Source organism: Halichoerus grypus, chromosome 5 (assembly GCF_964656455.1).
Source record: "Halichoerus grypus chromosome 5, mHalGry1.hap1.1, whole genome shotgun sequence".
NCBI classification, from domain to species: domain Eukaryota; kingdom Metazoa; phylum Chordata; class Mammalia; order Carnivora; family Phocidae; genus Halichoerus; species Halichoerus grypus.
In genome coordinates this window covers 185,237,701-185,262,548 of record NC_135716.1, presented here as the reverse complement: position 1 = coordinate 185,262,548, position 24,848 = coordinate 185,237,701, and the positions used below count along the sequence as shown (strand labels likewise).

At 61.0% G+C, this 24,848-nt stretch overlaps 1 protein-coding gene across 7 annotated transcripts in view; it reads left to right on the top strand.

The window, feature by feature from the left end:
- Positions 1-2,362: 2,362 nt before the first annotated feature.
- TP73 (tumor protein p73) overlaps positions 2,363-24,848 on the top strand; it is a 62,492-nt gene continuing 40,006 nt past the window's right edge. Inside the window, exons 1-3 of one of the 7 annotated variants that reach the window (XM_078073874.1) lie at positions 2,363-2,425; positions 22,645-22,736; positions 23,038-23,158. In XM_078073874.1, the coding sequence (XP_077930000.1) occupies positions 22,678-22,736; positions 23,038-23,158 (180 nt within the window). In that variant the 5' untranslated portion in view covers positions 2,363-2,425; positions 22,645-22,677. Of the gene's footprint in view, positions 2,426-9,941; positions 9,964-12,442; positions 12,717-15,836; positions 15,928-19,576; positions 19,598-22,644; positions 22,737-23,037; positions 23,159-24,848 lie in introns of those variants that run through there. The other 6 variants (XM_078073875.1, XM_036089558.2, XM_036089559.2 and 3 more) reach the window with 6 other exon arrangements.

Here is a 24,848-nt window from a genome sequence, read left to right as displayed (position 1 = left end):
CGCAGCCTATCAGGGCCCCGTATGCTCGCGCGGCATTGTGGGGCTTGTAGTTCGCGGGGTCCCGCGCCACCGCGCTCCTTCCCGCCCAGGCGGTCCCCTCCCACTGGGGTTGCCAGAAAAACGCAGCGCGCGCGCTCAAATTGAATTTCAGACAAACAACGAATCATTTTTGTGAATAAATGTTCCCAAAACTGCATGGGACATATCTATACTAAAAAAGTACCCCCTTATCTGAATTTCAAGTGTACATGGGCGTCCCGTGTGACTGCATTTACATTTATATGTGTATTTATACTTATATGTAAATACGCTTATATGTAAGTGCATTTACACATAAATATGCGTTTGTACGTGAATATGTAATAGTGCATATACATATATTATATTTTATACATGGTGTATAAATGCGCATTCGTTTTTCTTTGTTTTATTTTTTGTTTGTTTGTTTTTTGTTTTTTTAAGCTGCATTGGGCAACCCTGCCTATAGCGAGGCCCTCGCCTCACCTCGGTACCACCCAGATCTGGGGAGAATGACTTGGACGCTGACTCCGCAGGGCCGTGGGTCGCGCGCACCTCTGGTTCTTCGCACGGGCGCCGTCTGCATTTGGACCCGCGCAGAGGCCCGAGTTGGGCCGGGAACCGCGGTCAGCGTCGCGCACCTTGCTCGCTCCCCTGCGAGTGCCTTGTCCTTTCGCCCTCCGGAAACCCCTTGTCCTCTTTCCCCGAAGAAGGCTCCCCCCAGCCCTGACCAGGCCCTGCCAGAGCCCCCGCAGCCTACCGGGGCGCGCGGACCCAGACACTCGCCTTCGACCCTCCCTCTGGAAACCCAGACCCAGCCTGGCTCCTCCGCACACCTCAGTGCGCACAGTCCCGGGCCTGCTCCCCGCGGACGCCCCCCAAATGCCCGGAACAAACCGGTAGGGGTGCGTGTACGCGTCCGTGTAGGCGGTGCCAGGCTTTTCTGTCCCGGCCAAATCAATCCGTGTATGTGATTCGTCTTTGTGTCCCCAACCCCCGCGCCTCGGAACCAGGAGGTGAGCAGTAAAGGTGTGCAGAAGTGAGCCAGGCGCACCGGGTGAGATGCGGACACTTGCGGCCGGAGTAACCGGTCTGCACCAGCCCGGCTCGCATGCAATTCCACAGGCGACACTGACGCGAGGGTCACGCAAGCCCGGGGACGGCGGTTCGGAGGCAGATAACGGGTCCCATGAGCACCAGAACGCGGTGCACAGCAGGTGCCTGCCGCAGAGAGTCTCTCCGAAAGTGACATGCGCGTCGGTTCTGTGGCCGAAGCCCCGCCCTGCATGGGTCCCGGCCCCTGGAGCAGTAAATGTCACGGGTCCCAGGGAAGAATCGGCCTGAGGCGGGTCTCTGCGCGTAGAGAGCAATTCCAAGTGCACAATCCACGTGTCGCCGTGGACACCCACGCGTACCTGCGCGAACGCAAAACAGAAACCGGCGCCCGGTGCCAGCAGGCGGTGGCCAGGGGAGGGAGCAGGGTGCGGGCCGTGACCTGGGAGTGTTTGCGTCACCAGTTACTCCTTAGCGTCCAAGGGACACAACCTCCGCCCAGGAAGATCGTGGGCTGGGGCCAGAGAGTCTCTCCCAGAGGGTCCCCGCCGATCTGCAATGCCGGGCGGGGCCACGACCTCGGCTCGGTGACAGTGTAGACGTCGCGCCCTCCTCCGAGTCCCACTGGAGCCACCCGGGCTCAAACGGCCCCACCCAATCCCCCCCCCCCGGCTCTGTGGCCGCGACCCTCACCCCTGTTCCCGGCAACTGGGGCGGACACTCCGCGGACCAGGATGGCCCTTCCCCTGCTCCTTGGAGTCTGAGCACCCCGCGCACGGAGGGACCCAGCGCCGGGCGGGCGGGAGGACAGCCCCGGGTGTCGGGAAGATGCGGCGTCTAGGGGAAAGCAAGGCGTCGGGACGCAGAGTCGGCTTCTCTGCCCGCCCTCGCTCCCGCGCGCCCGAGCCCGCGCCCTCACGCTGGCCGAGGGTAGCGGTCCCATCTCGTCGGCGGGAGAGCCCCGGGGCCCGGCCCGCGTCCAGCCGGGGGTAGGCGGCCCAGCAGGCCCCGCGGGGGCAACGCGCGCCAAAAGGCGGCGGGAAGGAGGCGGGGCAGAGCGCGCCCAGGACCCCGACTTGCACTCAGCCAGCTGGGGGGGCGGGGCGCCGGCGGCCACCTCGGCCTCCGCCCGGCCCCGCCGCCCGCGCTCCTCCCGCCGCGCTGAGCGGCCCGCGCTGCCTTCCCGCCCGGCCGGCGGCCCAAGGCGCTAACGCCCGCGCCGTCCCTGCCCGCGGCGCCCCCCCTCCCCGCGCCCATATAACCCGCCCGGGCAGCCCGCGCTCGCCGTGCACCCACTACGGGGCCACCGCCCGGCCGGCTCCGGCGTCGATGCCCCCGGCTCCGACCGCACCAGGTAGGAAGCGTGGCGAGCCTGCGCGCTGGGGCCTAGGCGGGGCGCGGCCTGCCGGGGCCGGGGCGCAGGGCGGGGGCGCACGGGCTCCGAAGCTAGGGGTTTCGAGGAAGGAGCAAGCGTGCAGGCACTGTGGGAGAGAGTGACGTAGGGTCTCCCTCCCGAGTCCAACCGGCTCCTGGGACGTTGCGCCGGTGGCAGGGAGCTGGCGGAGTTCAGCCCGCCAAGAGATGCGGGGCCCTGCCCGAGTGCCTCTGGGGCCACGAACAGCCTCGCTGAGATTCCCGGAGGGCCTTCCTCCAGCTGACCGCTCTCCACCCCAGCTTCTGAGGGGAGGCTCGGTGGGGGTGCAGGTGCGGGTGGAAGTTGGTGAACGTGCGGGTCGCTGACAAGCTCCTCCCCGCCGGTGCCCGCTCCATCCGTACCCGAGAGGGCCGTACAGATCCTGCCGCGTTACTCCCCTACTCCCCAAGGCTGAGACCCAGTGCTCCCCTGGACCAGCAGAACTGGGCGTGACCACCAAGCCAGATCCATGGAGTCAGTTATTAAGAGCGATGTTTCCAGAGGGGCATCTCCAGGTGGTTCAGAGCTGGCCAGGGGTGCCCGGCCTGTCTTCTGAGTCTGTTCCAGGTGGAGAGAGGAGGGGCAGAATCAGGCCCCCGGCCCACCCTGGGGAAACAGCTTCTCCTCCTCCTTGCCTTGCAGTCACTGTCCTTTCAGCCTTTGGAGGGAGGAAGCTATTATTACCTTCTTACTCAGCTTATTTTTGTCTGGTCCCTAAGTGGATATGCAGAAAGCATTCACTTGTCTACATAAATAGGTGGGTGACAGGTAGACCATTGTCAACCAGCAAGGGGCCAGGGAGACAGTGCCTGGTTAACTTCCGGGGGGTCAATCCATCCAAATGGACTATGTCTGTTTATTAAATAACTGGACATTTGGGAACCATTAACACAATTGGTTTTGGCTATAGTCATTGTTGCTCTTTATTTATTTAGCCTTAATAATTAGCTTTGGAAGAAAATGAGTAAACCGAAATATATTGCACTGCCATGCTAAGGTTGAGCACCTCTGATAATAGGTAACATTTCATCAAGCTGCTAAAGTTGACTGTTACGTCCAGCCACCTGTCTTTTGATCTACTCATAAAAGCTAAAAAGGCATTACATTGAGAACAAAAGGACAGGATGTTTGAAATTCTGCAACATATGAATTTATGGATTGTGCATGTGATTTTAAAAATAAGAGGCTGCAGAGCTGTGCCTGCTCAGTCATCCATTGTGGGGGCTGCCGCAGGTGAGCTGGCCTGGCAGCTGGTACCTGTGCGTTGGCCACAGAGTGCTTAGACCCTACTCGCCGTCCCTTCTAGTGAAGGCTATGGGGAACAGGGTAGTGTCTCCAAATTCTGAAGGGTACTCATGGGAAAGCCATTCTGGTACAGAAGTTAAGCAGGTAGATGTGGACGTCAGAATCCTTGGGTCCAAATCCCCTCTTCTCCATGACAAAGCAATGCCTGGCGTCCACTAATTGGGCCAAAAGTGATGGCTGTTGATCCTGAGTTGGGAGAGCCAGGAACCTGGGGGAGGGGGCAGCTCCGGGTGGCCAGCAGATCTCCCCGTGGAGGGAGGGGTGGAGGGAGGGAACGGAGTGGCTGGCATTGAGGCAGGAATCTGCCCAGGGCTTGGCGGAGGCTGCTGGCCCCTGTTAGGGGCCCTGGAGCGAGGATGCCTCGCTCAGTTCAGGATTTATTTATAGAGTATGCCCCACCCACATCCAGAATGGATTTATTATAACATTGAACACATGTAAACGACACAGCTAAAATGGAGGTGGAGAGGCTTTGGACTTAGGGAGAGAGGCAAACATTCACCCCAAGGTTCTGACACCCAAAAGGGAACCCATTTCATTGGTGGGTGGATAGAAGCAGCATATTTATCCACACGGGAGACAGTTTCAAGGGGAATTTATCCTCTAGATACTTATATGACAGTCGTTGCTAAAATAAAATAAGGGAGAAAAAAGCCATTGCACATGGTGCATTGCACGGTGAACTTTGGGTTTGCAAAAAAAAAAAAAAAAAAAAGCAGAAGCATTTTCCAAGTGTATTTATTCTATCCAGCCCCCATGAAAAGAGAGGGCACACCTTTATTTCCCAATTCAGGCATTTCTGTGGGAGTGCTGGGTCAATATTTTAAAATATGTTATTTTCTTTTTTTTTTTTAAGATTTTATTTATTTATTTGAGAGAGAGAGACACAGCGAGAGAGGGAACACAAGCAGGGGGAGTGGGAGAGAGAGAAGCAGGCTGCCTGCTGAGCAGGGAGTCCGATGTGGGGCTCGATCCCAGGACCCCGGGGTCATGACCTGAGCCGAAGTCAGACGCCTAATGACTGAGCCACCCAGGCGCCCCAAAATATGTTATTTTCTGATGATTTAATTTCATACAGCAAAAAAGGGAAAAAGAAACAAAGGAGTGGTTAAGTAACGCCGAGCTCCCTTGCTACCCTAGGGGTCTTCTCTCTAGGTGAGAAAAGCTTTATTGCAGGACCCGTCCCCCCTTCCCCCACCCGGTACACTGTGTGATCATATGCCCTTGCCAAATGCATCCAGTCCTGCCCAGATTTCTTTAACAAGCACAGAACACACATCTGTAATTAGCAGCATCTACCTGAGTGTAACCAAAACACACAACAACATTGCCTTTGAAAAGTTTGTCTTCTTAAGTAAGTTATGTAGGACGCCTGGAAAATCTTTTCTTCGTGTGTTCTGTAGAGGAAAATGGATTCTGGTTTATAGAAGCTCCCTCTGCTCATTGGGGTTCAGGTTAAAGAACATAGTGAAGTCGACTCCGAGAGATGAGCACACTGGTTGTAAACTTCCCGTCTGTCCCCCCCGCCCCCACTGTCTGCCCACTATCTGGCCCATGTTCCTTGGCAGAGCAGACATATGCTCGTCAAAAGTGCTCTCTTTCCCGGGACATGCTGCCCTAATTCACACACCCAAAGAGGAAAAAGAAAAAAAAAAATTCAGCCAAACAAGTGTTGGTTGAGCACCTCTGATAATAGGTAACATTTCATCAAGCTGCTATTTAGCTAAATACTCCGTATACTTTTTCCCTGCAATGCTCACAACAGCCCGCAAAGTAGATGCTGAGAGTGCGACTTACAGAGGGGCGGGGAGGTTTCAACAGCTTGCATACTTGCCCAAGGTTCCAAGCTTCAGAGTGCCCCAGTGGGGGCTCCCTGGGGACCCGGACCCATGCAGCGTGAACGGGAGACGCGCCCTGACCCTGGTCCCGGGACCCATCTAAACCAGAATGTAGAATTCCGCAGTGCTGTACACTTGGGCAGCTTCCTTCGTGCTTAACTGAAAAGTGAATATCAGCATTCCCTCCGAGTATGCGTGCCGGCAACAAGCCATGATTTTAGTGGTGCCTGTGACTTTTTCTCCAAGAGGAATCGCCAGTATTTTCTTTGTGCACGACCTTTGCTGCAGAAATCTCAAAATTTCGTTTGTGCTTGTCACCAAGTTGGAATTATGAGTTCTTAGACCTGGGGGGCCTTGTCATTTCACCAGTAAAGAAGCACAGGCAGAACTAGATCACAAACTTGCTTTTTAAGTACTTTGATAGCTATGTTAAGTTTCCTGGGGGCCATAACTAATTTACCGCAGGGTGGGTGGTTTAAACAACAGAAGCTTACTCTCCTTCCCTCTGGGGGCCAGAAGTCCCACATCATCGGGGCCTGGCCCGCCTGGGGCTGAGTGAGCAGCCCTTGGGGTCCTGTGCTCCCAGCCCAGATCCCGCTCGGCCACGCACGCTCCCCCCGCACACACACGTCCCGGCTCCTCATCGGTATGGGAGTTGTGGGTCCGCCTACCTCCCTGCATTGTGCCCTGTCTCTCTAGGGAGGCCCTAGCCTTTCCCTCCTGTGAGTTGCTGTGGGAACACACCCGAACCCCTGAGGGCAGACACAAAGTGCCCAGGGACTTCAGCCTCCTCCTGCCTCCTCCACCAGGCAGGCACAGAGCACCTGGGCATCGCCCATCCTGCCAGGGCCACCAGCCAGGGTGCAGGGGCCCAAGCGGGCAGGGCTGGGCTGGGTACCCTGTGTAGCCGGGGGCATCGCTCCTTTGTGATCCTGCTCAGAGCGGCTGCAGGTGGCAAGTTCCTGTCCCTGCCGTCCCCACCCAGTGCCAGCTGGCAGAATCACTCCCTGTGGCCCTGGGTGCCTGTGGGGAGGGGGCAAGGGGCTGTAATTGCTCACCTGCCGCTCCAAGGCTCCAGGCAGCTGGGGAAGCCTTTGGCTAATCGGGCAGGTCGCTTCTCCTTGGGGGAAAGAGGGTTGCACTGGGTCCTTTAAAGTGGGCAGGGAGGATGCCCCCTCAGCACGCCTGCCCCATTTCCTGGGATTTTAGAGGTGAGTTCCCTGGGCCATGTTTTCTCCATTGTTCTGCACAACATGAGCAAGACCCAGGGGTTTCTCTTTTGCAGGCTCAGGGCTCACCTGGGCAGTGCACGCTCCAGGTGGGCTGTGGGGGGACAGGGAGGGCAGTGTAGGTCCCGATGTGGGTCCTGCCCTCCTGTGAAGTGATGTGGGGTAGAGCAGCTTGAAGAGTGTGGGCTGGGGGCGCCTGGGTGGCTCAGTCATTAAGCATCTGCCTTCGCTCAGGTCATGGTCCCAGGGTCCTGGGATCGAGCCCCACATCGGGCTCCCTGCTCGGCAGGAAGCCTGCTTCTCCCTCTCCCACTCCCCCTGCTTGTGTTCCCTCTCTCGCTCTCTCTCTGTCAAATAAATAAATAAAATCTTAAAAAAGAAGAAGAAGAAGAAGAGTGTGGGCTGGCCACGGAGACAGGTGTCCCTCCTGCAGAGGAAATGGCAGCCCTCACTAGCTTGCTTTGGGGCCACAAGAGAGAAAGGTGCATTCCCTGTTTAGAAAAGGGGGCAGCAGGTTAAATAAACAGACTTGCCCGCCAGGCGGCCGGCAGGGCGGTTTGTGCTCCGAGAGCACCTGTAGTATGCGCAGGCAAATCACAGCACGGGGCGCTAGTCATTGGGATGTAAATGGGAGGGAGCTCGGCGCTTTAACAACTGTGATCTGTGACACTCTGAACCGCAAGCTCCCTTTCCCTTAGTGCTCTCTGCTCCCCTCCTGGCCCTGACCACCCACAAAAGCCCCTAATTAGTCATCTCCTGTCCCTTTTTTTTTCTTTCGGAGGAAGGCATGCCTCAACTTGCTCCTGGCTTCTTAATTTTGATCAGGGATGCTCCTTGACTAATTATTTGGCAGTAATGAGGGAGGAGGAATGGAGCCGGGAGCCGTGTCCCTGAGCTTTCAGACAAAGCCGCAAATGTAAAAATGAGGCATTGGTAAACAGGACGCTAATTAGATTAGTGTGAAAATAATGGATTCTGATAAAAATAGCCGAAAGGACGATTGTAAGATTGAGGTCAATGTAAGTCCAAGAACACTGTCTAATCTTCCTCTGGTCGGTTTGATGTTTGAAAGTATGAGAATAATAGAGTCTCCTCTTGACAGGAAAATGTGCAGGTAAGTAATTTGTGGGAACACGTTTTATAAGAAAGGTGCAGTGTGAGGGGGTCACCCCGGTAAATGGCTGGGAATCCTGGCAGGCTGCTCTTTTAGAGTTTTGGGACTGGCTGTCCCCAGAGTCATTCTGAGCAGCAGAACCTGCAGAGTTCCCGGACTGCCGCCTTCTTTACGTTATTGCAGAAAACCCCTCCGATGGGTTTCTGTCCCCTTTTCAGTGGAAGCTATGACGATGACGGCCCAGCCAGGTGCAGGAGGCAGGGGTGTGGACCCCTGCCGTGCCCTTTTTTTTTTTTTTTTTTTTAAATTTTATTTATTTATTTGAGAGAGAGAGAACGAGAGACAGAGAGCATGAGAGGGAGGAGGGTCAGAGGGAGAAGCAGACTCCCCGCTGAGCAGGGAGCCCGATGCGGGACTCGATCCCGGGACTCCAGGACCATGACCTGAGCCGAAGGCAGTCGCTTAACCAACTGAGCCACCCAGGCGCCCCTGCCGTGCCCTTTTTGACTCGCCAAATTTTGTACTATCCAATGGCATTTCATCGACAAAACTTCATGATGGTAAAAGGTGACAAAAGTCGTGGTGAGGGTGGCTGGCTTAGGAATTAGCCAGAAACGGGCTCAAATCCACCCCAGATCTTACTCCTGTGACCCTTTTTTTTTTAAAGATTTTATTTATTTATTTGACAGAGAGAGACACACAGCGAGAGAGGGAACACAAGCAGGGGGAGTGGGAGAGGGAGAAGCAGGCTTCCTGCCGAGCAGGGAGCCCAATGTGGGGCTCAATCCCAGGACCCTGGGACCATGACCTGAGCCAAAGGCAGATGCTTAACGACTGAGCCACCCAGGCGCCCCATGTGTGACCCTTTCTAAGCTTGGCTTTTGTAAGATCAGAGGAAGAACAGTCCTCCCCAGAGACACTGTTGGGGAGCTGAGGGGGAACTGCTGTGGTCCCGGAGCGCTACCCACGGCCCCTCATCCTGGGTGTCTCCTGGCCTGATCTGGGGGCGCCATAGGCTTTGTAAAACTAAGCATAGGCTCACCATCCCTTATTCCATATCCCTGGGCCCCTGGCGTTTCAGAATTCAGACTTCAAAAAAATGTATTTTAGAAAAGTAACACAGTACCTGAATCTTACATTTTATGACACCACCAGTGGGTCTGTTGGAAACACCACACAGCTGAGCTCTCCCCGTTCCTACAACAACATAAAGGGATGTTTACCCTAAATGGGCAGCAGGGGTCACAGGGAGCTTTGGGTCTGCCTGGAGGAGTCTGCCCTAGACGTAAGGAAAACCTTCGAGTTTTCCGAGCTCTCTGGATTTCAAAATTCACAAAAAGGATGCAGAACTGAGCTGGGCTGTATTTCACTTAAGACTTAATTTGTCCACTCGTGCACGATCCTTTGCTACAGGGCACCTGCCCTTCCCCGGTGCAGACGGTCTGAGCAAGCAAGTGGGGGCCACGTCCAGGGCTCACCAGACCTTAAGCCCCCCCCCCACCACCACCTAGGGCCTGGGAGCAGCCTTTGTTCATGGGGGTGGGGACGGGTCTTGACGGTGGGGTGGGGGTCAGGGGGCAGCTGGGAAGCAAGAGGGCCTGTCTTCTCTGCTCCTCCAAGCCCGGTCCCTTGCTCGGCGTTTGGAAACCTGCCAGCAGGCGTGCCAAACGTGGCAAAGATTTAGCCAACCTGGTGCTCAGGAGACGCCAGCCCAAGGGCTGTATTGGGCTGTGAGAACAGAGACAGGCACAGCCTGGGCCGCCTGGCCGGCTCCGTCTTGATCGCGGACTCATGAGATCAAGCCCCACACTGGGTGTGGAACTTACCGGAAAACAAAAAGAAAAGAGGAAACACATGAGACTCAGGAAATGTGTGCAGGGGGTGGCACCTGGCCTCTTTAAAGGTTTTTAGTCCCCGCAGCGCTCCCCCCTCACCCGTGTTGGAGAAGTCACCCAACCTCTGAGCCTCCGCCTTCCCATCCGCAAGAGGGAGGTGGGTTTCTCGTGGGGTCGGCCTGATAGCCAGTGACTGATCTGTGTAGAAGGCAGAGTAAGCAGTGTGGTAGGCTGGAGGCAGGCATCCACAGTCGGCTGGCTGGGTGACTTCCCAACACGCTGTTGGAGCCCATCCCTGTACCGGGGAGGGGGGCTGCTGATAGACTTGGAGGAGCAGGAAGGGCAGCTGGGCGATGAGTGGAGACGGGCCCCTCAGCTGCCATTCCCCATCTCCCCTCGCCCTTGGCTGAAGCCAGGCGATCCCTGATCTCAGAGAGGCGTGTGCTGTGTCTCAAGGAGCAGGACCGGGAGCCGTTCATGGGCAGGAGTGAGGAAACACCGACCCCGGGTGTGGTCGGCATCACAGTCTCCAGGCCAGTGTGACGCTCGGTGTCTGCTCGGGGCGGGTCATGGGGCCAACCTGCTGTGGTCCACGGCCAGCCCAGGGCATCCTGGCAGCGCCCCGGGTGAGGGCAAGGCAGTGCCTGGCATCCCACTGGATTCTTCGCCTCCTTTCCCAGGACCAGGGAACCCCTCCCTCCCACCACCCCCCACTGTCCCCGTGTGGTCCTAACGCCTCACGCCTGCACGTGGCTCAGGCAGCCTCGTTGCGCGCGTGCACACAGGCAGCCGTGGGCTGGTGGGCAGCACTGGGTCTGTGTTCAGCAGGAGCTGGGGAGCCCACGGCTGCGGCCTGACCCTTCCCCCAGGAGCAGCCAGGGAGGAAGCCCCTTGCCCTGGTGACTCGTGCAGATGCCGACCTCCCCTTGCCCTCCCCGGGAGTCAGCTGAGAGGACCACGCGTCCCTGGCATGGCCCTCCAAAGCGTGTGCGTGCGTGCACACAGCGTCTCTGATGGGCGGGGGATCGGCTCCCGCGAGGGTGGCCTCTTCAGCTGCCATCAGATGGGGGGGTGGCGGGGGGCGCCATCGGGGCCAAGCGCCTGGCTCCCCGACGGTTTCTCCTCACGCTTCACGAGGCAGCAGGGAGGGCCCTGCTCCACGGACTCCAGGAATTGGGGAAGCCACCACAAATGACGGTCCCCAAACTTGCGTTACGTGGCCTATATTAGTTTCGGCTGCTGCCGTAATATTAGCCCCGTAATATTAAAGCAGCGTAGACGCACTTTCCTGTACGTCTGGGGGTCCGAAGTCTGAAACCCGTCTCCTGACCTGGAGCACGGCTGTGTTCCTTCTCGGGAGAAGCATCTCTTGGCCGTTCTGGCGTCTAGAGGCTCGTGACTCGTGGCCCCTTCCTCGCTCTGCTAAGCCAGCAGGACAGTGCGTGCTCGCCTCCCTGTAATCGGGACCCCGTGGTTGTACGAGGCCCTCCCGGGCAATGGAGGGTGCTTCTGCCTCCAGACATGGCCCTTCATCCCATCTTCACGGTCCCCTCGTCCCGTCCATTCAGGGGGCCTCAGCTTTCTGTGCTGCTGCCCACGGGGGGTGGGGGGAGACGGAGCTTAGTCTCCCAAATCCGGGCCTCCTCAAAGTCCTTCTGACCAGCAGTTAAAAGCATGTGCTTGGGAAATCCAGAATGTGGTGTCAAGGCCGCTTATCACGTTGAATTATCTGAATTCACCGTGTATGTGCGTGTGCACGTGGGCAGGAGAAAAACAGTTGAATATCAACAATTTCCTGGTCGGACCTAATATTGAAGAAAAAGGGTCCTTGGTTGTTCGGATCACCACCTGACCACCTGACATATCACAGGCGCAATGGTAACCTGTAGGAATGGCTTTAGCTGGAGGGCCGCCCGAGGTTGAGGCCGGGGGAGAGTCACGGGCTTGGTGCACTGTTCTCTCTGCTTCTGCATGTGTGTGGACGCTTCTACAGCGAGGAGCAGAAGAGAGGCGTGCGCACACGGGCTGACGCAGCCGGCTCCCGTGCTGGCCCCCTCCCCCCCCGGCGGCCAGGGGCCTGTCACCAGGTCACTGTGCGGAGGGCATGGCATCGCCTGCCCGCCTCAGGGCTCCCAGCCACGCTCCGCCCCGGCCGCCCCGGGCTCCAGGCTGGCCTCCCTGCTTCCTTGGTTCCAGTGTCATCGCCTAGGCGACCAGGACGCTGCCACCACCGCCTGCCTGCCCAGCCACGGGCTGTGGGCCTCCCAGCTGCCTCCCCTCCACACCGACCTCGACCCTCGGGGCCCGGGCTCCCGCCAAGGTAGGCTTGGGCTCAGCCCGGCCCAGCTCTCTCAGGCCTGTGCTTGGGGTCCCGTCACCGCCTCCCTGCCACACAGCAGCTCAGGGCCACCCCAGGGGGCAGGGAGTGGGGGGCCCCGGAGCACGCGTGGCAGGCAGGCAGGCTGGCGGCCAGGCCAGAACAGGGAGGCCATGCCCGGGGTTCCCCTGACGGGGTGAGGAGCACCAGCCACTGTGGGGTGGTACTTTGCAGAGCCACCTGCTCCCAGGGGGCCATGGGTGACTCAAGGGGCCCAGGCGAGGGAGCCAGGCGGGTGGGGGCAGAAGTCCTTCTCATGCCTCCGCCTGCACCCCGTGGGCGTGCTGGGAACTCTCCACTTCCTGCCGGGGAGGCGCCGCCGCCTGCTCGAGGAGGACACCACTCTCTAGCTTCTTGGGGCCAACTCAGCCCCGTTCCTCCAGGCTCGCTCACCTGCATGGGGCCCTAGAGCCTGTCCAGACCCACCCCTCTGCTTCGCCTGGCTGCCTCTGTGGAGACCCGGACAGCAGGGCTCGCTCCCTATGTCGGCGCACCTGCCACCGCCGTCCTGCCTACACAGCTGGACTCCTGAGGTAGGGGGTCGTCAGGGTCCTGCCGTACCTGCAGAGGGACGGCTATGGGGGTTCGAGGTGAGGAAGGCAGAGAGCGTGCACCGTGGGTGAAAGGGCGTGGGGCGGCTGAGCAGCGGTCCCGTCCCCTCCCTGCGTGAAGGGAAGCGGCCTTCTGGGAGCGCTCATGCAGGTGTCACCCAGAGATAACTCACTTGCAGACACGCAAACGGCCCCACAGCCAGACGGCCAACCACGCTTTGCACCCCTGAGCCAGGCCAGGGGTCCTGCCAGATGCTCGTGCATAGCTCAATCGTGTGTGAGGCGTGTGACCATCACTGCCCCACGGGCCGGAAGAGACAGAACCCCCACACGGGCATGAAGCTGGTAGCGGGCTGGAGGCACCTGGATCTCTAGCTAGGTGGAGGTTTACTGAAGAGTGCATTAAGAAGCGGGAATCGGCTTGGAAGGGGGTCCTGGGGCAGGACCCGCGTCCTCGTCCCTCCCTGCCCCTCTGTATCCCAGCCCTGTCCACTTGTTCCATGTTCCCCCAGCTTACCTGGACCCGCCAAGGCCTGCCTCACTGACCACCCGCCTCTGGGCTCCCTGGGCCCATGTATGCCTGCCGGGGTGACCTTCCCCACAAACATCCCACTGTGCCCCACGTGAGCTGAACCCTGAAGCTTGCTCCCCGAAGTCCACGGGCTCAGGGCCCTTTGCGTGGCCTCCAGAGGCGCCTGTCCCTTCTCTAGCCCGCCTTCCCTCCTCCCCCGACCTAAAGGCTGCCAGGGCCTGTCCTTGGCCGAGCCCCACCCCATGGTGCCCATCCTCCCGTGGCCCCCCAAGCTCAACGTCAGCTTGGGAGACCTGCAGATGGCCATGCTGATGTGGGCCTTCACGTGCCCTCATGCTGACCTTGGCCATGGTCCACGCCCATTCTGGGCGCCCTTTACACCGGGCGGTGAAAGCTGGTTTGCTTGTGTGTCCCCCAGTAGTAGGGCTCCTGGAGGGCAGGGCTGCCTGGTGGGAGCCAGAGCAGGCTCCAGCCCGGCCTTGGCACTTCCAAGCTGTTTGGCCCAGGGCAGGTGACCCACCCTCCCTGTGCTGCCGTAAGAACATCTGCAGAGTAGGGGTGCAGAGCTCTTCCCTTCCTACCACGTTACATGGAAGATGGAGGTCAATAAATACAGAGGTCTCCAGGCTGGGGCTGGGGCAGAGGGAGTGTGCGGTAGATTCTGGGTGCCATTATCAGAAAGACACCCCCAAGGCTAGGGACAGGGGACAGGGAGTGGGGCAGCGGCAGCTCTGTGGAACGCTGATGGATGTTTCTGGAGGGAGGGACGGGTGGACGGACCAACATCATGGCACCTTGGGTGAAGTCAGACGTGCGGCCGACTTGAGAGCTGGGAAGGAACAGAATGCGGGAGTCAGACAGAGCGTCCGCAAATGAGCTGGTGTCCCAACTGGGAGCGGGCAGGGTGGTGGGGGGAGACTTCAGGCAGCGTGTTTCTGGGCCCAGAGCAGGCACCCAGGGTGCGGGAGCCACAGGGTCTGCGCGGGTGGGGACACATCTGGGGGGTCTCCTCCGAGGAAGGTGCAGGTGTCCAGAGAAGGGTGCTGGGCGGGATGGTGGTTTGGGAACCGTCATCCAGAGCATGGTTGAAGGAGCTCACATGCTTGCCTGGGAAAGAGAAGATTCTGGAGCACAGAGCAGCACCTCCGATGAGGACACGCTGGCCTGTGCGAGTGTGACCCCCGGGGACAGAAACAGGGCCAGGGAGGGGAGGGTGGGAGGAGACAGGTGGCAAGGACAGCGGTGCCTGGCAGCCCAGCGGGCGAGAGGACGCGGTCTGGTCATTGGCCGCAGGCCCCATGGCGACCCCGTCCCAGCAGTCCCCAAGGTAGAGGCGCTTCCAGAGAAGGCAGCTATTTGCCCTGTGCGGACAGGCACCGGCTGCCCCCTCAGTGTTCCGGGCAGCCTCGGGCCTGGGGAATCAGCAGCCACGAGGCCTCGGGGAGGGGACCTCTAGTAGAGGAAGCTGCTACGGGCGTTCTGAAGGTCTGTCTTCAGACCGGGACGGGGGTCTGCCTCGTTCTGCAGGCGCCTCGTTCCTGGACAGACCAGGGCCGAGGGGCGTCTGCTAACGAACCAGGGACAGGGCAGCGACCTGGCCCCGCCTCTGTGCTTCTCTGCCCCCTGATCAGGGCTTGGCTTCTTCTTCCTCCACTGACACCTGATTCTAAGTAACCGTTGGTCAGCTGGGAATCACTGCTGTTTCTCAAGCTCCTAGGACGTGTCCGGGTCAGTGCCCTGCTGAGCACGTGGCAGGAAACAGAGCCTCCGAATGGGCAATACACCTGTCCAGGGGCTTTAGAGCAGCGGAGGGTGGCTGTGTGGACGTGGACAGAGAGGGAGAGGGAGCAGGGGGTGTGGGGCAGTGCCGAGCCGCCGAGCGGGAAACCACGGGACAGGAGCTGTGTGGCCGGGCATGATCTGCACGTGTTGGGTGGGGGACTGGAGGAAAGACGCTGCTAGATCCGCAGAGGGCAGGTGGGCCTCAGGGCGGGTCGGACTTTGAGATGCTGGGTGAAGAAAGGGGTGGGCAAGGGGCTTCCCAGGCACGATGCACGGTGTGCAGGCTGGGAGGGTCAGGCCCAGTAAAGGGCAGGGTCAAGAGCAGGGTTGCTGGAGGCAGACTGCTGGTTTTGACCTTCGGCCCCAACGAGCTGTGTGCCTTTGGGCAGATGACCTCACCTCCCTGTGCATGTTTCCACGTTGACCTTAAAATGAGCTGCAAAATTGCTGGTCTCACTACCTCCCTTGGGGATGCTGTAGTGGTTAGCGATGCTTGGGTGTTTCTTGGTTTACTTCCTCTACCAGGAGCTGCTCTGTGACAGCCCTTTCCTGCCGGGTGTTGGGGTATTCACTGGTGGGTCCCCAAAACTGCTCAGCCGAGCGCTCCCCCCAGCCAAGGCCCCAACCCGGAGCCCTACGGCCCTGGGCGGCTTGCTTTACCGCAAGTGTGCGAAGCCCACGTGCTCAGGGGGCTGACGCCGTTGCCCTGCCTCACGTGGGTGCTAAGCCAACCCCTAGACTCACACCCAAAGTGCTGGCGCCCTCACAGTCCTCCGCACTGGGCCCGGGTGCCGGGGGAAGGCCCCACGACCCTGGCCTGGTTGCAGAAGGAGGCCATTTGCCGTGACGGAGCCTGGCGGCTGGGTAAGAGGCCGGCAGGTGAGAAGCAGCAGGGCCAAGGGGGCTCTGGAGCCTGCCCCCCGCCCTGCCTCCTTCGAGTGGGCCCTGGCCCAGGAGGGAGGGCGGGAGGGCAGCTTGATCGGGCGCCTCCTGCTGTTTTCGTATTTCACAAGTGCTCCCTGTCCCGGGGTGGGGAGGCTAAATTTGTCTCTCATTGCCAGCGCCCGGTCTCCCCCGGCACGGGCAGAGGGCCAACCGCGAGCCGTCTCAGGGCGACCGGAGGCCCCCGACCACGTCCTCCTTACCAGGCCCTGCAGGACCCCGTCCTTCCGCAGGAGGTCCCGGGCGCAGATCTGGCCAGCCCTGGCCTGACCCACCCCACCCCACCCCACCCCACGTGGCCAGGGCTGCCTAGCACTCCCGTGGCCACGTGGCCTGGGCCACAGGCCGGAGGGGCGGGCACAGATGGCCGCTGCCCTGGGTCCCTGAGGAGGGAGACACTTGGGGCCGTCCCGGCCGCACCCCACAAGGTGAGGGCAGCCCCTGTTCTGGGGGTGGTAGGGACAGCAGAGGCCCCTCAGCACCGAGGGCCCCGGGAGGCTGGGCCCGGAGCGTCCTGCTGGAACTCGGCTGGGGAAGAGTGCTCTTTCCAGAGGGTTTGCCTGCCCCCTGTGTCCTTGCCTGCTGGCCGCCTGACCCCTCCACCCAGGTAGGGGGACTTCTGGGCACCAGAGCATTCTCAGTCCCCTCGAGGCCACAGGGCTGATTGGAAGGGGCCCGGGAAGGCCCTGGGGTCCCTTCCTGCGGTGGTCTGAGTTTACTGAGCAAAAAGGGGACATAACGGTGGGAAGGAGCCCTGTCATACCCATGGTGTCAGAAGAACAGTGGAGATGGAGTGTTTGGGGGTGAGGGTCAGGATGGAGCTCTTTGGGTCACTTTTCCACTGAACTGAAGGGCGCTGCCTCCCTCCCTGGACGCTGGTTTCCCGAAGGCCTGGGTGCGGGCTGTGAGCCCCGCATTGGCCCTCCCTGCTCTCAGGACTCTACAAGCAGTGGGAGGGGGTGACAGAGGCTCGGGCAAGGGGTGGGGACTGCCATCCCCAAGCACAAGGTGATTCTCTTTGTCGGGGGGGGTCACAGGAGCCCCAGCTTATCGGAGGTGGTTTTGGAGCCCGGGGCCGGTGGAGGGGACAGGAACACAATCCTGCCCAACCAACAAGGCTCTCCTGTGAGGCACACAGAGGAACCCGCGCTCCATGACCTGGGAGGCAGAGGAAGGGGTTCCTGATTAGGGATCAGGGAGGACAGTGGCTTCCTGGAGGAGGCTGGGTCCTGGCCTGGCCTAGGGGGACACAGATGGGGTGGGGGGCAGGGTGGGCGGACATGTGGAGAAAGGTAGGGACAGAGGGGACAGGGTAGGCAGCAGGGAGGGAACACGTGGGGACAGGATGGGGGGCAGGGGACATGTAAGGACAGGGTAGGGAGCAGGGAGGGGACACGGGGACAGGATGGGGGCAGGGAGGGGACACGTGGGGGACAGGACGGGGCAGGGAGGGGACACGGGACAGGACAGGGGGCAGGGAGGGGACACGGGACAGGACGGGGGCAGGAAGGGGACACGTGGGGACAGGACGGGGGCAGGGAGGGGACACGTGGGGGACAGGACGGGGCAGGGAGGGGACACGGGACAGGACAGGGGGCAGGGAGGGGACACGTGGGGACAGGACGGGGCAGGGAGGGGACACGTGGGGACAGGACAGGGGGCAGGGAGGGGACACGTGGGGACTGGGCATGACAGGCGGTGTGAGCACCCAGAGGCCCCGTCCAGGGCTTGGCCAGCAGCAGCTAGAAGCAGTGGTGTGGCCCCGCGTCTCCCCTGTGGCACTGACCCCTGATCTAGAACATTCTCTGCTGTGGGGGGACTGCTGTGAATTGTAGGGTGCTGAGAAGCATCCCCTCCCCCACCAGTGGTAACAACCGAACATGTTGGCAGATGTTGCCAAGTGGGTCCATCAGAGACCTTTGGGTTGAGGACTCAGAAGACCCCTGAGTCGAAGTCGAAGGGGTTGTGGTGGGGGGGGGGTCTGCGCCTTCACTCCGGCTCTGGGCTGCACGATGCCTGCAGCCCACCTGAGCTCTGGGGGTCCTGGAGCCTCGCTGGCAGCCCCGCGATGCCCCCTGAGTCACAAATATTTGCTGGAAATTCCCTGAGGTGCTGCAGGGTCGGCGGTGCCCACAGCACGGCCCAGCACCCCGAGAACGGGGACGCACATGGCACCCTTTCTGGTGGGTGCCTCTGGCTTGGTGGTTCTGGGCAGGCCCGTGCGTGCCCAGCGGTGTCGCACCCCACACTTCCTGCACCCACAACCTTACGCTGCAGGGCCCCCTGCTCCTCGCGAGGTTGAGCGCACTTTCCCTCCAGAGCAGCTCACCCTTCATGGAAGGGCCCAGGCGGCTGAGGGCGCATCTGCACTTTGCACCTCGGTTATGACCTAAAGAATGTTTCCTCGGGAGTCTGTCTTTCCCGCACTAATATGTAATCTTTAAGATGATCTCCCACGTTTGCAAAAGCAATTGCCATTAGGTCCGGGAGCCAAGTTTCCTTTGTGAGTGTGTTTCCAAACTTAAAATGCAGGTCACTGGGGCCATTGGTGTTCCTTATGAGGAGCTGTTCTGTGTCTCACCTCTGCCGTCCTCCGCCAAAATGCCGCAGTGGGTCCAGGGTAGATCCTGCCCCTGCCCTGAGGACAGAGGAGGGGGGCCCATGGGGTCCAGGGGCAGTGCCCAGTGAGGGGCCCCTATCCTCGACCCGACATCAGCATTTCCTCTTTCTCATGCCCCAGCAGGAGCTCCCAGGGCCTACGGGGACAGGGTGTACAGCTCCCTTGACTCGTGGTCATGGGGGCCTGGGTTCACTGCAGCCAGCTCTGGGGAGCTTCCCAGGGACACTGGAGATCATGGAGTTGGTGGCTTCCTGGCTCGGGCCCCACGGTGTCCTGTAAGGACAGGGCAGGTGTCTGGACCCTCATTTTGCTAAAATGAAGAACCTGAGCAGAAGTCACCAGTGGAGGCTGCTGACCGCCCTCAGGGTGGACAAGGAAGGGCCCCCACGGAGTCGGGGAGCTGGGCCTGCGTGATCCTTCTCCCTGAGGGTCTGTCCCAGAGTGCTGGTGAATCCCCTGGTGCCAGTTAGAGATGCAGATTCCTGAGCTCCCGCCATGGGAGCCCCTTGGCGTGGGGCCCTGGAATATGCGTTCTTTTTTTCCTTTTAAGATTTATTTATTTATTTGAGAGAGAGAGAGCACGAGCGGGAGGGGCAGAGGGAGAGGGAGAGAGAATCCCAAGCAGGCTCGATCCCGTGACCCCGAGATCACAACCTGAGCCAAAACCAAGAGCCAACCGACTGCACCACCCTGGCGCCCTGAGAATATGCATTCTGATCGGTGTCCCTGAAGCTGGGGGCCCACTGCCGAGGTCTCGGGGCAGTGGGTGAAGTCCCCTCCAGGCCCGTGTGGCAGCTGCAGGGGCCTGCGCCCGTGGCTGAGTGAGGAAGCCCGGACAGGTTTCTGTGTCTCTCTGTCTCTGCGTCTTTCAGCTTAGAGCCGCTTCGGGACACAGAAGGAAGCAAGCTAACGCTGGGTGGTGGCAGCCGGTTTGACCGGGCACCGGGATGGTCTCTCCGAGACGGTGGCCTCTGAGCTGAGCCCCAGGTGCTGGGCAGGGGCCTGAGGGGGATGAGGCGGGTGGGGGTGGGCTCTGCGGTCAGGGCCTGCTGGCCACAGCGAGGCACTTGGGGCTTCATCCGAAGCGCAAGGGACAGCCCACTGGGGCGGGTGGTTAGACAGGGAGGGGACAGGTGTGGGCACTGCAGGGGCCAGGGTGGACCCAGGGAGGGCCTGGCCTAGGCAGGAGTGTTGGGGGAGCAGTGGACATGAGGTCCTGGGTTTGGGGATAGTTTGGTGGAAAAGCAGCAGGATCTGCTGAGCACAGAGTCTGATGACCCCATGGAGTTCCTCCCCGCCCCTCGCCAGGGCCCCAGGGACTTGGGTGTCAGTTTCCTGCTGCCGTCCAGTGTGGCCGGGCCGGCTCCGTCTGCCCTGCCCCCCGCCCTGCTGTCACAGCGGGTGAGAGGTCCCCCGGCCAGAGCCGGGCTGACCGGGTGCAGCTCGGGGTGAAGCAGGGCAGGGGGAGGGCAGACATGCTGGCTGTGTCCCCTGGCGGTTGGAGTGGGGGGTGCTCTGGAGTGCCACCTCCCTAGCCGTTCCCTTGGGAGGGAGGTGCCGGGGCTGGAGGCTGAGTGTCTCCCCTTTCCCTGTGCCGGCTCCCGGACGCTGGGCTTTGGGACATGGAGGGTTTTCCTTTCTTTGCAGCTGGTGGGGTAAGTACCCACCACGTGCTCTGCAGCACTGAGTCTCTTGTGTCTTTGATTAATTTTTTTTATCGAGTGAAATTCACGTAATATAAAATTAACCCTTTGAAGGTGAACCATGCAGTGACATTTCGTACAGTCACAATCTGTGCAGGACCTCCATCCGGCTCCAGAACATTCCACCGCTCCCACAGGAAACCCCGTCCCCCTTCGCAGTCACTCCCTGGCCCCCTCGGCCCAGCCCCGGTACCGGAGACCTGCCTTCGGTGCCTGCCGGCTTGTCTGTGGTGGGCGCCACGTTTGCGCAGTCCCAGGATGCCTGCTTCCCTCGCTCAGCAGGATGTCCTCAAGGCTCACGCACGCAGCAGCGAGCCGCCATGCTTCGTTCCTCCCCGTGGTCGAGCGGTACCCCGTTGTGTGGATGGACCCCGTTGGTCTGTCCATTCGTCCGTTGGGGCTCATGTGGGCTGGGGCCTCTTTCGGCCGCTGTGATTAGACTCGCAGGGTCTTGCTGACCGTTTCCTGTGTGATGTTAGCCAAGTGTTTTCCATCTCTGGGCTTGGACGGTCCATCTGCAAATTGAAGAGGGTGGGCCCAAATGGCCTCCTGTCGGCGCGCTCCCTGCACACCCCAGGGCCGCTGGACTAGTAATCCCTGCTCGCCCAGAAAGGGCCAGCCTTAGGGAACGGCTGGGGGCGGGTTTCTGCCGAGCCTCAGCTTGGCGGCTGGCTCCACAGCCCGGCAGCTGGTGCTGTTCTACCAAGTCCACCCCCTTCCGAACTACCGGGTGGCCAGCTCCACGCCCAGCACTGCGCTCCACTGGGCTTTGGACAGCTCAGCCCAGGGGGGCAGTGACCTCCCCAGAACAGGAGACATGCAAGTGAGCACTGCCCAGCCTTGTTAAAACCCTTGTGGGCGGGGGCACCTGGGGGGCTCAGTCTGTGGAGCATCCGACTCCTGGTTTCAGCTCAGGTCGTGATATCGGGCTCCGCATTGGGCTCCCCGCTCAGCACGGAGTCCGCTTGAGATTCTGCCTGCACACGCACACGCTTGCTCTCTCTCAAATAAATAAACAAAGAGCCCCGTGGATAGATCATGTGCTGAAGGTGTGTGTGCGGGGGGGGTGACAAGGTTAATTCTGAATTCTGAGGAAACCACTCTGTCATTCCTGTGCATGTGGCTGTGCTGTGTGACCTCAGCAGGTCACTTAACCTCTCTGAGCCTGCAGGAGAGTTGGTTTGGGGCCAGTGCTCTCTAAACTGCCAGTCCCAGGCCGTCCTTGCTCGGCCCGCCTTAGCGCTCGGGCCAGCCCCTGGGGCAGCCCTCCTGGCCCGTGCCACTGCTCCGGAGACCAGTGGCCTGGCACGTGGCGGCCCCCGGGAGAGTGCCGCAGACCTCCACCAGCACCCGCCTACCTGGGGACAAAGTGACAGATTGCGGGTGTGCCCTCCCTCCCCCGGCGGCTGCAGGCAGGTCTGGGCCTGCCCGCTGGGGCTCTGCCAGGCGGACCGTGGCCAAGCCAAGGACCCGGAGGCCGGCTCCGGGGAGACACCATCTTGGCCTGGGTGGGGCGGTGGGCAGGGCGGGCTCTGGTTTCCCTGCCCCTCCCCACCACGGGAGGACAGGGGCCCCGGCTGTGCCTGGCCCGGTTCCAGGATGGCGGGCCCACTGCGGGGTGGGAGCTGGGTGTGGACGCTCTCGGGAGAGGAAACCCTGGGGACAGAGGCCAGCCTGTCTGGGCTCCCCAGGCCCTGGGCATCTCCTGTGACAGGGGGACCACCGTGCAGTGATCCCACTCCGGTGACAACTTCACAGCCTTGGCCCAGGGTTGCCTCCTGGGGTCCGAACTGCTTTTGTGTCCAGGCCACAGGGGAGGGCCCTGTCTCAGAGGTGGACGGCTGGCTGACATCCTACAGCCACAGGGCACAGCCAACCTCAGACCCGGGGCTCGGCTCCAGCCTCTGGGCCTGCCCTGCACATGCCCTTCGCAAGAGGGGGTGACCCGGGATCTGAGCTGTCCTCACATCCTGGGGCATCGGGAGCCCCCAAACCTGGCTTGAGCCCCGAAGGCCAAGCCTAGAGACACAGTTCAGAGTGATAGAAACCCCTGCTGCCCGCGGCACCCCCCGGCACGGTAAGCGTGGACCATGCTGACACCGCGAGCCTGCAGAACCAGGAAACAGCTTCTTCCATAGGTTTGTCAGGACATTTCAGTGGCAAAGTAGAAAATGTGTCAGCTCCTGAAACCGTTCGTCCAAGGGTAGGACGTGGGTCTGGAGCCAGGCCTGCCCCTCCGCTAGGTGGGGTCCTGCCTGGGACAGGGGAGGATGAAGCGGGGCGGAGGCTGGCCTTCCCAAAGCACTCACTGTCCTTCTTCCCTCCTTGCAGAGCGAGCCGCCCTCCGGGCCGGGTGCCGAGAAGATGTCCCAGCCCAACACCGTGGACGAGGGGGCCACGTTCGAGCATCTCTGGAACTCCCTGTGAGTATTTCCTCTGGCTGGCAGGCTGGACTCAGACTAGGTGAGGGGGAGGCGGGGGCTGCTGGTGTGGGCTCTCTCCTGGGGATGCAGGGTCCAGAGGAGTCTGGGCCAGGAGAGGTCCAGGGGACAGAGCTCAGGTGGGGCTGCGCCTCCCCGGTGGCCTAGCCCTGGAGAGGCCAGAGGAGGAGGGAGGGGGCAGAGGAGACAGCCGGGGGGCTGAAGGGCAGGCCCCCTGGGAGCTGAGGGCCAGCCCCGAGCCCTGGGCCTGGGCAGGGCTGATGGCTCTGTTCCTGTTTCCCAGGGAACCAGACAGCACCTACTTTGACCTGCCCCAGTCCAGCCAGGGAAACAATGAGGTGGTGGGCGGCGCAGAGGCAGGCATGGACGTCTTCCACCTGCAGGGCATGACCACCCCCGTCATGGTGAGTGGGGCTGCTGTGTGCGGAGATCTCGGGGTGGGGGCGGTAAGCACGGACCATGCTGACCGCGAGCCTGCACAGCCAGGAAGCAGCTTCCTCTGTAGGTTTGTCGGGACATTTCAGTGGCAAAGTAGAAAATGCGTCAGCTCAGGAAACCGTTCGTGTAAGGGTAGGAATGGATTCAGGCATGGCTAGATCTAGGGGTAGGAATGGATTCAGGCATGGCTGGATCCGGGTGTAGGAATGGATTCAGGCATGGCTGGATCCGGGTGTAGGAATGGATTCAGGCATGGCTGGATCTAGGTGTAGGAATGGATTCAGGCATGGCTAGATCCAGGTGTAAGAATGGATTCAGGTATGTCTGGATCTAGGTGATCCAATAGCTGCCTCTCTGTCTCTTGCCCTGCTTTCTCCACGGTGGCTTTGTGCTTAGGCAGCCTTTGGTTTCTGTGGAGGGGTACCAGGCTCCACCAGCATCACTCTCCCTGCAGGGAGGACCCCTCTTTGCTGATTGTCCAACAGGCCTGCCTCTCACTGGTCTGAACACCTCTGAGCCATCCTCGTACCTCTGATCAGCCTGGGTTCCATGGGACAGGGGCAGGATGGGATGGAGTGGAGTGGGAAGAGGGCCCCGAAGGAAGACTGGGCTGGTGTTTCCAGAGGAGGGACTGGATGGGGGCGTGCAGGGACCACTGAGGCCCTGACACCCTGTTGCTGTGTCCCAGGTCCTCCTGGCAAGAGGGCAGGGCTGTGGGAGCTGGGTGCCCCGCCCATCGCAAGGCCCTGTGCGCCAGGAGGAGGTTGCCGCCGGCGCAGCACGAGACGGGGTGTAAGGACCGCCGGCCCCAGGGAGGTCTAGTGCTGCCTGCCGTCCCCAGCATCCCCCGGGATGCCTCCCGGCTGCCTCCTGGGGACAGGCACTGCTAGAGCCCCAGGCTGCCCCATCCCCCTGGACGGTGGCTGTGCTGACCACTGGCCTCCCCACGGCCCAGCACCAGGCCAAGAGCCAGGGCGCAGGGAGGAGGCAGTGCTGGGAACTCCGGAGGCCCGGAGGGCCTGGCCCCCTTTCCCTAAAACAGTTGGAGCCCCTCACCCCGTCTGAGGAGCCCTTGGCAGCCAGCCAGGGCCGTGAGGGCTCCAGGCGTGTGAATGAGCCGGGGGACGCCGTGGTGGGGGCAGGGGCAGGAGGGCCCCCCGGGTCCTCGGTTGTGTCTGTCGAAGACACTGGGCTGGCCCACACGCGACTTGGGCAGCTGCCGCCCGGGGGTGGGGGTGCGGTGGGCAGGGAGCCCCGTGATGTCCGTGCCTCTGAGGAACCTTTCACACTGGGTCTGAGAACCTGACTGCCCGGCCCCAGCCTCCTGCCTCGCTCAGGAGGCCATCATAGTGAGAGCACCTGTTGATTCCCATTACACAGGTGGGGAAGCTGAGGCAGACGCTGGGGAAGGGTGGGTCTCGACGGGCCGGGGCGCTGCGTCCTGTCCCTTCAGAACGTTCCCTGTCCTACCAGCTGCTTCCCAGGGGCCGAGGGTCCTGACCTCTCCCCTCCCGGGTCTGCCTCCCGGACATCAGTGTCCCCCACAGCGTGTGAGTAACGTCGCTGCCGGCTGGCGGTGTCTGGGGCGTGAGCTCCCGACGGAGCCTTGCTGAGACTGGGCCGGCCCTTGTGCTTCAAATGACGGCAGGACGCACG